A 12288-nucleotide genomic window follows, 5' to 3' on the forward strand; every position below is an offset into this window, starting at 1 on the left:
TTTGTAGAAAGAAATGCGCATGTCATTTATCAACTAAAACGTAAAGTATTTAATGGAGTTAATTCGTTTTTGTTATTGTTACACACACGGTATCAACATATAAAACCGTATTGATTTATTTTTTTATATTTAAGACAGAAATTCAGCAACTTGCAGACACATTATCAGGAAATTATTTTTTTTACAGTTTAACCATGATGATAAAAGGCGTCTCGCAATAAATAAGTGAGTATTACAACAAGCATAAACGTTGCGACTTATTTTGAGTGTCTGGTACCTGTGACCATTGCGTTTTAATAAAAATATAGGAATAGTGAAACTTAAGACATACAATCTTGTCCGATATTATACACTTTTGTATATGAGGCAAATTGCAAATTCCTTTTTCACATAATGACATTACAAAGACAACAACACAACCATACGTTATCAATTAAATATAAAGTCATCGTATTCGAGCGATACATGCAAAACATTTTAGGTTAAAAGCACTTCAAAGGCATGCCAAACCCTTACACTTAGCACAGAAATATTCGCACAAAAACACTAACGTAAGCAAAATGGCACATAATGGAATCACAATTTAAATTAAACGGTAATAAAAGGAACATACATTTGATTACATTCCTATTATTTACCTTATGATGTAATATTCAACATAGCAACATAATTCCAACTTTCTGAGGCCCAACGAAATGAGCCAACACCAAGAGTCACTGAAATCGCTTGTTGATGACAATATTCAAGACCATAACATTATTTAGTAAACATTTCTGACCATCGCAAAGAACCAAAAGAAGAAGCTATAAAATGCGTAATTATAAAGGATTGGAACGTTTATTAAAATAAATCCATACATTTGTTTTTCATTATTCGAACATTCAAATATTTAATTTGATAACAAAGAACAGTTCCTGATTGCAGTTTTAACCACTATAAATCTATTTGTGTATGCATCTTTGAAAATATCATTATACACGTCATTTGTCGTTTAAAACATGTTTCTTTCAAAAGAGATAAGAGATTCTCGACAAATATATGACCGTACTGCTCATTTATTTCAAGACAATACTAAATTGCATGCTGCCTTCTTCTTATCACTTGAGCTTGTAAAATAATTCAAAACACCTTAGGGTGGGATTGTCAATTGCTTTCACTTACTAAAATATAAAACGGAAATGTTATGTTTCTAAAGTATATTACTCGAGCCCAAATAAAGTGATACGTATTGCAACTATATTAAATTTGTAATGTGTGAGTAACTAAATTCTGACTAAATACACATGAATTCAATTTATCGATGTAGCAATTAAATGATTAGCCATTTAAAGTTAACGCATGTTTTTGTCTTAATTGAGAGACGCGGAACTGTGTCAATTACATTGGTCAAAAGATTTAACACCGTGTATTAACACCTTTGCAAACTGACATATAAAGCCACTAAAGATATTACCCCTTACCAGATACCCTGCCATATGCCTATTATCCTGTCGTTAATTGATTCCAGTTGTTACCCAACCAATGACTGAAACACGTACGTCGTCTCCTTTAAAACGAAAAATGAGACGTCGCATTTTCACAAAAAAAGTGTATTTGAAAAAAAAATCTAGGAATATTCCGAAAACGTTCGTAGTAAATTACACAGTTTACATGCGTAATAACTAATATTAATAATTAACTAAAACATAATTATTGTAATTAAACTCAATAAAAAGCAAATAGTTATTATTGTTATTCGTTAACATTTGGTCTCCCGTGTATGAAATACAAGTAAGAATGAACATTAATTTTCATGATCATAGATACGTTTAGTTTTCGTGTGTAAGAAGTTTTCGTAGCACAATCTAATGTGACTGTGTGTAAACAGACTTTGTATATGTTTAAAGATTTTTCTTAAAATAGAATGTGTAGTTTAATATGTATTTTACTCAAATATATTATCAGAAAAGAACAGATAACGTATTGGTGAAATGCCTGTATTAAACGATGATTTATTTAAGATATTACATAATAATTTACTGTAAACTTAACATTGAATCTTGAAAAAAAACAATTGATCTGTTTGTAAGTTCACTTAAATGGTTTGTCAATAAGACATGTTTAACAACAATACAAATCGCTCACCTTATATTGTTATTGCTTTCGGATCTCCAACTGTTTGAGCACATCTTTTGCAAGAACGCAATGAACAGATAACAAAGGCAGTGAAATTATAATTTCTATATTTTATCGAAGCTATAACTTCTATATTGTATCCGTATTTCTGATCAGTGTCAGTAAGGTTCTTCGTGCAGGTATTGGAGACAGAACTGAAATAAAGAAATGTCGCATTGTGACGTGAGTTTCTGTGTTGGTAATGTATCTCGAGTTTGTTGGTGGGGCATCCTGAGTTTGTTGGAAGGGTATCTCGAGTTTGTTGGAAAGGTATCTCGAGTTTGTTGGTAGGGTATCTCGAGTTTGTTGGTAGGGTATCTCGAGTGTGTTGGTAGGGCATTCTGAGTTTGTTGGTAGGTCATCTCGAGTTTGTTTGTAGGTTATCTCGAGTTGTTGGTAGGGTATCTCTAGTGTGTTGGTAGGGTATCTCAAGTTTGTTGGTAGGGTATCTCGAGTTTGTTGGTAGGGTATCTCGAGTGTGTTGGTAGGGTATCTCGAGTGTGTTGGTAGGGGCATTCCGAGTTTGTTGGTAGGGTATCTCGAGTTTGTTGGAAGGGTATCTCGAGTTTGTGTGTAGGGTATCTCGAGTTTGTTGGTAGGGTATCTCGAGTTTGTTGGTAGGGTATCTCGAACTTGTTGGTAGGGTATCTCGAGTGTGACGGTAGGGTATCTCGAGTGTGTTGGTACGGCATCCCGAGTTTGTTGGTAGGGTATCTCGAGTGTGTTTGTAGGGTATCTCGAGTTTGTTGGTAGGGTATCTCGAGTGTGTTGGTAGGGCATCCTGAGTTTTTTGGTAGGGTATCTCGAGTTTGTTTGTAGGGTATCTCGAGTTTGTTGGTAGGGCATCTCGAGTTTGTTGGTAGGGTATCTCGAGTTTGTTGTTAGGGAAGCTTGGAGTTGTTGGTAGGGTTTCTCGAGTTTGTTTGTAGGGTATCTCGAGTTTGTTGGTAGGGTATCTCGAGTTTGTTGGTAGGGTATCTCGAGTTTGTTGGTAGAGTTTCTCGAGTATGTTGGTAGGGTATCTCGAGTTTGTTGGTAGGTATCTCGAATTTAATGGTAGAGTATCTCGAGTTTGTTGTTATGGTATCTCGAGGTTGTCGGAATGGGAATCTCGAGAAGACTGGTAGGGTATCTCGAGTGTGTTGGTAGGGTTTCTCGGCTTGATAGTGTCACGTGTGTCGGGTTTGCAATGAATCTCGGTTTTAAATATGTCTCTTCATTTGTACAATGTTCACTTCTATTTTAAACATTTACATCGCAATCATTGCAATTGATATGACAAGACCCATCAACAAGCAATAATGTGTTCATAATAATCAAAATAAGGTAATCAATTTGATTGTAATAGGCCCTTTGATAAAATTCCCTCAAATATTAAAGAATACATAGCTGATCGAGTTTCTCTTTCTTTTGTTTAAAATGTGCAATTCTATTATACCCCCTAAATTAAAAAATGATACATGATTAATAAAATCAAATTAAACTTATACAACCTTAAAAATAAAGTTATTTTATTTTATCAATATGTTTCGGCAAATCCGTCCACCATCATTATATTTCGAAGTAAACATCGTACGTGAGCGACAAAAGTGTTCAGTCCTATCTCCGATACATCAATATTGTTAACACTACTTTATAATTTCCCATTGGACAGTAGCAGGACATGAACTCTGAATTATGTGGCATAACCACCGAAAGACAAATGGCTTTTACCCCCAATGGGTTTGGTCGGCTGGCAAGAATTTATATGTTCAATTGTAACATGTCAACACTGTAAAGACTCGTTCCGCAAGTTACACGTGCTTTCGTGTTGCTGTCGTTTGTAAAAGGCTTAATTCATAAGAATCAATCAACAAAGAGCCAAAAATACATGTGGAATTAAAACATGTTCACACTGTAAAGTTTTTTTCCGCCATTTACAAGTGTTTTCATGTTGCTGTTGTTTGCAAAAGGCGAAATTCATTAGAATTTATCAACAAAGTTTTATTGTCAAAGGATTGAGCACAAACATACTATATCTACTCAATTTAAAGTTACAGCCTCAAAATAATTGTGTTGATGGTGAATTAGGAAAAATTTCTTTGCACATAATGAGAGCTGTAAATGTAGTAAGATATTGGTTGAAAATTGTCAAGTAAGAGGATTATAAATATGTTAAATGTTTGTGCAACACTATGTGTAGGGAAATGGAAAGCAGACCAAATGTTAAACGCTGGGCTAATTCTGTATGTTGCCTTTTGCAATCACTTGGATTAAATATGCATGGCTATATCAAAATGTTGGCGATGATTAAATATGTTTGTCTATGTTTAAGTTGCGATAACATGACTAATTTCTACAAAACTGGCAACATTGATTCGTCTAGAGCTAGGGTTAATGTAACTTTTTATTATTTTGAAATGCTACCTTAACAAACAAGTTTATAAGTGTCTTAAGTAGATTTCTTGTATCTTCACACAGACTGAAAGTTGCGGCCGGAAAAGGGCAAACAACCTACTCCAATTCCGCATGAGAAGAGACATTGTAATAGTTGCCATATTCTCGAAAATGAGTAATCTTTCGTAATTGAAAGTAAACTTTTTACAGATATAATAAAGTTGTACATGGATGAATACTATTGGAAAAAGCCAAATATGTTTTAATTTGTTTGATTTATGAAATCTGATCATTTTCAAACCAATAACAATATTGGATTGTATGTGAACTTTTAGAATTAAAACTAAGAAACTTATTTTATCTCTATTATGAATATAATAAAACAATGAGAACTCATTCGTTCATAACCATTCTATGTAGATTTATCATGATAACAATGATAGACCTCTCTCTTCTTTTTGTATGTATAAGGAGATGTACTCTATTTGAATCTCTATTTGAATACAATTTACTAGTCACTGGACCACTCGTTTGTTATAAACAAAACATTTATGTGCTGTATGCTGATGGACAAGTGTATATTATAAAAACAATAAACTGGTAAACTGTTTAAGCTGTTATCTACTTCAAATCATATATCGTTATCGTGTGCATCAGTTAAATTCTAAACAAAATACTAATGTCAGTTTCAATGTATCTTTATGTTTAATACATCTATCTAGTTTGTTGTTTTAAATTAATTCTGGTATTCCAATAAGACAATGATGATATTGCTATAAAATATTTTTCATTTCAATTTGTGGTTTATTTTCAGTTGTAAAACCTTACCAACTAAATATAAGAATATGAAACACCATTATCATGTTCGGTAGAGAAGTAATCTTATGCAAGTCATGTATTAAAGACATTTTTATTTACAGATTAGAAGACATGAAAGCTGCGGTCACCGATTTGGAACGATAAAAGCAAAGCAATCGGGTGGTAAACCTCACTCTTAAACCAAATTTAATCTACATGAAAATGCACCAGAAAAACTGTTAAAGCGTGTAAACAATAGTATGAAAATCTCAAGATTTAACAGATTTAATTATTTTCTTCATTTTACTAACGAATGACGAATTTTATTATACCAGAATGGTCATAAATCCGACTGGTACGAGGCATTTGAACCCATCTCGTTGGGTGCAATCGTATTATGCGGTACTTACCGATGTTTAGCAAACACTTCATACTCGATTAGCATACTGTTTGTCAGTAAAATGTTCTATTGGGAATGTAAATAACAGACCACCGTGGTTCAGACGATCTTACTTTTTACCAAAGTTATCACTGAAGAACAGTGAACACTCTATATTGTGTTTTTTTAGATTGAGGACTCATTATTGGCTTGCTACCATGTTACGATTACTTAATTGGATGAAGGATCAAAACCTATGTTTTTTTAATTAACGAAAACTCCATAAAATAATTAATTATAAATATCTCTTTCATTTTTATATCGATTGATTAAAACAAATGTACATTAAGTTCAAAATCGTGTATCAGTGAAACTGACTCCAGACATGCGCATCAGTCCAGAGAGCGACGCTATAGCAACAGTTTATTGGAATAAAAGCGAGCCAATAAGAGACAGGTGGCAGCATATGATCGGCATGAGAGCAGATCATTCGTCATTTGTAGACCTGACCGATTGGATAATACGTTTATTGGATTGATTATTTGATTGCGCCGACTGTGATAAAATGAATGTCTGGCATTCGATTAAATAAAGTTGCCTTTGCTGTCTTGTTTTGACAAGGATTAATCACGGGTTGTCAATATATAAACGAATTTTTTTAACTGCAACAAGCATGAATAGAACAAATCAAACAACGAACAGTTCTTTTAATAACACTGTTGACGCACCATTCGACATAGATGTTTGTTCGTATTACATAATGTTTCATAGCGATTTAACACAGACACCTGCGAACGGGATCATTTTGATAATTCTGTACATCATGGTCGCCGTGCTGGCGTTGCTAGGTAACCTGCTCGTGATCTGGACAGTGTGGATCAACTCGCACATGCACACGGTGACCAACTACTACATCGTAAACCTTGCTGTCTCTGACCTGCTGGTGGCGGCCATCGTGATGCCTCTCAAGCTGCTCGAGTACACCGCCCCCTGCCGGTGGCACATATTCCGCAGTGACGGACTGTGCTCCGTCGTCTACTATCTGCTTCCGGTGTTCGTGTTCGCCAGCGTCCTCACACTCGCCGCCATCTCCATCGAAAGGTACGAGGTTAAGCGTTTGCCATTTTCATAAATATTATGAAATAAAAATAAGAACATTAATTCACTCGCAAACAAAGGCAAATAAGATAAATAAGGCAATTAGTAGGAGCAATCACGTACAATCAGCATATACTCATATAAGCATCGTTCTAGAAAAAGTGGGCTTAACGCGTACAATGTCATCTCAGATTAGCCTGTGCAGTAATTACAGGCTAATCATGTACGCACATTATGCCTACACTGGATTTTTATTTAGGAAGAGCCTTCCGTTAAACGTTAAAAATGCGAAGGATTCACAAATTGACATGCTTACATTCTTAAAATATAGGTTGAATAGATGCACAATTTGTTTGACAAACACACAGTTGGCCGAAGTTGCAATACATCCGGAACTAATTTTATAAAAGGTATTTAAGAACGTTATAGAATAAGACAGGGTTTTTTTAATATCATATTTTTATCTACTACAACTCCCTTGTACTAAGCTTTTAATAGTATTTTTCTCGTACAATTGTATATTGTTATATTTCAAAGTAGTTTCAATGACTTTTTACCACTTTGAACTTATTTAGCCCTCAACCTATAACGGACCCTTTAACCCTTTCCCACTCAGAAGCACAGTGTAAATGGCTATGTGCAAAAAGCATAAAACCAGAACAGCCTGCGGGTAAGTCGCAGTCTGTTGAGGTTTTATGCTGTTTGCTGCTTATTATTATCTAATGGTTGGAAATGAAGCCTAAAAAACTTGAATTTAGTAAGAAAGGTCTTTGATAAAATGTAACTTTCTTAGAGACTACAATGGGTCAATATACGTATCTAAGTGGGAAAGGGTTAATTTGTAATCATGTATGTTTTTAAGTTCAGCAAAAACAGTTATATATTGAACATTATCATATGTTATAGTTTTTCCTCTAGTTTTGTTCTTTTTAACTTTCAGTTGCATTTATGTTCACGATTGTAACTTTCTTCATATGAGACTTGTGAACTATAGCGTTTCCGTTTATTTCGACAAGTTAGCTATCGAGAACAAAGATGATCGTCAATCGAGAATCGTATGTCTTCAACTTTAATATCAGTCATGTAATGGCAGTCATTAAGAGGGAAAAATATTGCTGTTTTATGTCGTTCATATTTTATTAATAGTGTTAAAATGGTCGACATCGCCTTACCAATTATAATTATGCTTCCAAAAACCTTTGCCGTGGATACACTAAATTAATTTGAAAGAGATGATTACAATATTTTGATCGGGTTGGTAGCTTGGTTAAAGGAGTGCTTCTGAAAAAAGGTTAAACAATCAAGCTTTTATATTTGTGCATTTCTCATCTCAATGTGTCTAATTTCAAGACCGTATTGTTAACCTGAAAGGGTAGGAGAGAAAGCGTTTTTTTTCAGAATGCCTTATAACCGTTTGTCTTGTTTTAAAGGCTCTATAAAGGTGACAAATCCAATTATTATGCATACCAACTGGTCAAATTTTTACCGGATTTCAGTTACTCTTGCATAAAAACTGCTTATAACACAGCTTAGGTACAACGTTGCCAAGAATTATGGAAGATATACCCGTTTCATAATTGGAAGAAATGTTTACATTTTTGCAACTAACGTGATGTGTAGCCTCATAGCGGTGACATATGCTAAAAATAGCCGAAAGAAAATTCAATTTTAATTCTATTTTAAACAACTTTTTACCAGCAGAAAGTTACTTTCGCTACAAACGTTTTAACCATTTAGAAGAGACCTACTTTGTGAGTAATACCGGAAAACGTTAAAAATCATCGATATATTTTTGGTGACCTGAGTCACTTTCACTTTCTTTTTCCCGAGTAAACAGCGATGTAAATAAACGGATTGTTTGTAAACACAATTGACTTGGAGGACACTTTATTTTGAGCTCAAAACAAGTTGTATTGCTCATATTTTATTGTCCAATAGCATATATATATTGTTTTTTGATAACCTTTATAAATAAAATATGAAAATACTATTTAAAAATCGGTAAATAATTACGGATCTTCACCTTTATAGAGCCTTTAAGTTATTTACAGTTTTATAAACATCGTAATACAGTCGTGGATCTAATACTATTTTAAAGATGTAACAAATAAATGCAGAATAATTACCATTGTCAACTTTTTTGGAAAATATTATTTTAAAACTCCGCGATATCAGCGTTTAGCCCATAGATAGTAACAATGGCTCATCTTGTTTTGAGATTTAAATGATGTAGAGTATATTTTCGTTAGTCGTTATAATAAACGTTAAGAAAGTTTTATTTCAGATTTTTTAAAAGAAAATTACAACACCGCGTTTATTAGTATTATCTTGAACATTATTTATGTTGTAAAAGGCTTAACAAGTACGTAGGTCGTTCTTGTTGCCGTCCTCTTGAAAAAAAATCATTCTAATTAATATGATTATACAATTATAGTGATATTATTAACAACCCAAATATTGTTCTGAAATGAAAGTGTTTTTCACAGTAAAATAGGAGTTGATTTGGTACTTGATGCATATTTTTATTGTTTGTTGTTATACTTTAAACTCGTACTGAGCGAACGACCTGATATTCACATTTGAAAATATGTGTTTAAAGTATGTCTGACAATTATGTAATGTTTTCCATCTTGTTTCAGGTACTATGCAATTGTACATCCACTTTCTGCAATGAAGGTCAACAGTAAATCGAGGACTAAGAAAATACTTGCCGTAACATGGATCCTACCATTTATAGTAGCCGGTCCATTTATGTTTAGCACAAGTTACCCATTTACCATTTACAGCGATACCGGCTCAATATCCAGAGAAACATGCAATGACCGCTTCGACGAAATAGATCTGGCAATACACGGAGATACAACAAGGATTGGTGAATTTCGTAAATTTTATTTTTTGTTTCTATTCTTTGCGATCTACATCGTGCCCAGTGCGGTAATAATGATTACGTGTGTCAAAATCGCTGTAAGTCTTGTGAATCCAATAATGGGCGATGATTCTTTTGACATTCGGAAAGACGCCAATAGAAGACAGGAAGAAAATAAAAGAAAGGTATCGTAAACTTACGTAACCATGATAGTTTTCGCAATTTCAATATACATTTTAATATAAATACAGTATAGAGAGTCAAGTAAAAGCTTCAATCGAGCAAGAAAGTAATAAAACAAAGTCATAGTCGTAACTGTAATATCTCTTTTTTAATTTATCGAATTTAGGTCGCAGTGGTATAGTGGATGTGGTGTCCGCCTAACGATCGGGAGGTCACGGGTTCGATCCCCACCGTGGGAGCGTTCTTTAGATTTCCACCATAGACACCAAGTACTGGTTCTAGTCCCAGGAAACGGACTCGAGAGCGTTTCAAGTAAGCTTTCTATGCAATCGAGCTTAAATAAATAGGTTTAAACTAATGTATCGAATTTTATTGGCAGGTCGCCAGGATGGTGATTGTGATCGCTTTAACGTTCATCGTTTCCTGGACACCGTTCTATCTGGTGAGCGTCATCAGTCAGCTGCAAACACACAGCTTCCTACGCGAGTCCAATTTTATATTCACCATGCTCGTAACTCACTTTTGCGGCTTTACAAACAGCTGCCTGAATCCAATAATTTACACTGCAATGAGCCAGAAATTCAGAAGGAGTTTCAAAAACATTTTAAGAAGATTATGGTCCTTTTGTCCTTTTGTGCCATCGGGAAATAGGCAATCTCGTTACGAGTCGTCTATGGGTTACACGTCGACGATTCGCCAGTCCGCTCCGGATACTGGGAAGTCCCTGTCGTTATCAAGTAACGTAAGTCGACAAAACGCTTGCAACAGCAGCGCGACGGACTCGGAGCTGCGTGACCTTACTACAGATGAGCAGGATCTGGTTCGGACGTACACATTCAGGAGCCCTTCATCGGGTTTTCCCATTAAAGGCAAACAATTCAGCCATAAAAACCGAAAAAATTAAATGAATATATGTGTTTCATGTGTTTCACAGGAGCACAGACAGTTTACAGAAATAATATAAAACTGTATATTTTGTTTGACAAATAAACCAAGCATTATGTATTCTTTAATCGATAAATAGTGTACTTCTTCATACTGAAATGTTGTATAAATAATGTCATCCATATTTATTTGAATCAAACAACTCCAATATGTACGACTTTTATATTAATTCGGGTTCAATTAATGTATTAAAAAGTTGCTTTCTAATATAACAACATAAAATTGTATGTAATAAAAAAAACAAATATAACATTACTGCCCTAGTCAAATAACTACCGTTAAAGGGGCCTTTTCCACGTTTTGGTAAATTGACACAATTACAAATAAATGTTTCAGATTGGCACATTTCCTTTTCTTGTTTCTTTAATTTTATTATTTTTTTACTGAAGCTTTTTAGATCCAATGTTTACATTTATCAATATAAAGCATTTAATGACAAACTTCAATACATGCCAATTACTGTGAAAAGGCCCCTGTTAACCCTGTTAGCAAAACAGTACATGTATTTACACCTGGTATTGTTTATGTCGAGACATTTTTCTAGTTTTGCATTGTTGTCCAGTTTATCAACGAGGCAAGATATACTTAAATATAACTGTGTCGGAATGTTCTTATGTTGAAAATAGGTTCAAACAAATGTGATGTATGTCATTGAACGATTTATATACATACAATATTAGTGATGTGAATCTATTTATGGTAGAATGTAAGAAAGGCGGCAGCGTTGTGAGGTCAAGAAATATTATTTAAAATGAGACGCGTTCTGAGAAAGCGGGTCGAAATGCATGTTCGTAAAGTGTCGTCCCAGATTAGCCTGTGCAGTCTGCACATGCTTATCAGGGAATACACTTTCCGCTGTTATGATATTTTTCGTTTAAAGGAAGTCTCTTTTACACGAAAATCCAGTTAAAGCGGAAAGTGTCGTCCCTGTAAAGCCTGTGTGGACTGCACAGGCTAGTCTGGGACGACACTTTACGCACATGCATTAAGCCCAGTTTTCTCATAACGCGGCTCAAATTATCTAATAATTTTGTTAAACGAAACAACAAAGAGCCGTGTACACAATATTCAAAAACGACATACATTTTGGATATAATTGATAATTACAAATTTGACTATGATTCAGCTATAAAATGCGTACAAATATATGTTATACAGTGTGTTATTATACTTAAGCACGTATTATGAATTAAATTTACTTAAAGTAATCTTACTTCTATTTAATCTTCTGTAGTGTGATTGTTTTTGCTTCGCCCATGAAAACGACGAACTACTTAACTTTCTATGTTTACATTTGATAACAAACAAGATAAATACTTCAACATCCATGTCGAAGGATGATGTATCTATACACATGATTGCCCGAATTCCGGCATGGAAACTTTGATTGCATGGGTATCGGGGGAAAGGGCTGCGTATAAACGTTCTTATAAAATGTATTCCTTGTATAAACGGAAAAACACGCACGTATTTAGATTATTTGGAAATA

General features: G+C 34.2%; 1 protein-coding gene across 1 annotated transcript; it reads left to right on the plus strand.

The window, feature by feature from the left end:
• Positions 1-6181: 6181 nt before the first annotated feature.
• Positions 6182-12077, plus strand: LOC127873964 (QRFP-like peptide receptor). The gene is made up of 3 exons (XM_052418064.1): positions 6182-6808; positions 9445-9856; positions 10234-12077. The coding sequence occupies exons 1-3, from the start codon at positions 6381-6383 to the stop codon at positions 10756-10758; spliced, it is 1365 nt and encodes a 454-aa protein (XP_052274024.1). The 5' UTR covers positions 6182-6380; the 3' UTR covers positions 10759-12077.
• The last annotated feature ends 211 nt before the right edge of the window (positions 12078-12288 follow it).

The sequence above is a fragment of the Dreissena polymorpha genome, chromosome 3 (genome assembly GCF_020536995.1).
Source record: "Dreissena polymorpha isolate Duluth1 chromosome 3, UMN_Dpol_1.0, whole genome shotgun sequence".
NCBI lineage: Eukaryota > Metazoa > Mollusca > Bivalvia > Myida > Dreissenidae > Dreissena > Dreissena polymorpha.

Excerpts from the sequence above, each read along its gene's own strand:
- LOC127873964 (XM_052418064.1), top strand. The coding sequence starts at position 6,381 with ATGAATAGAACAAATCAAACAACGAACAGTTCTTTTAATAACACTGTT. Across the intron at positions 6,809-9,444 it reads GCCGCCATCTCCATCGAAAG|GTACTATGCAATTGTACATC; the intron begins GTACGAGGTTAA and ends ATCTTGTTTCAG. Across the intron at positions 9,857-10,233 it reads AGGAAGAAAATAAAAGAAAG|GTCGCCAGGATGGTGATTGT; the intron begins GTATCGTAAACT and ends TTTTATTGGCAG.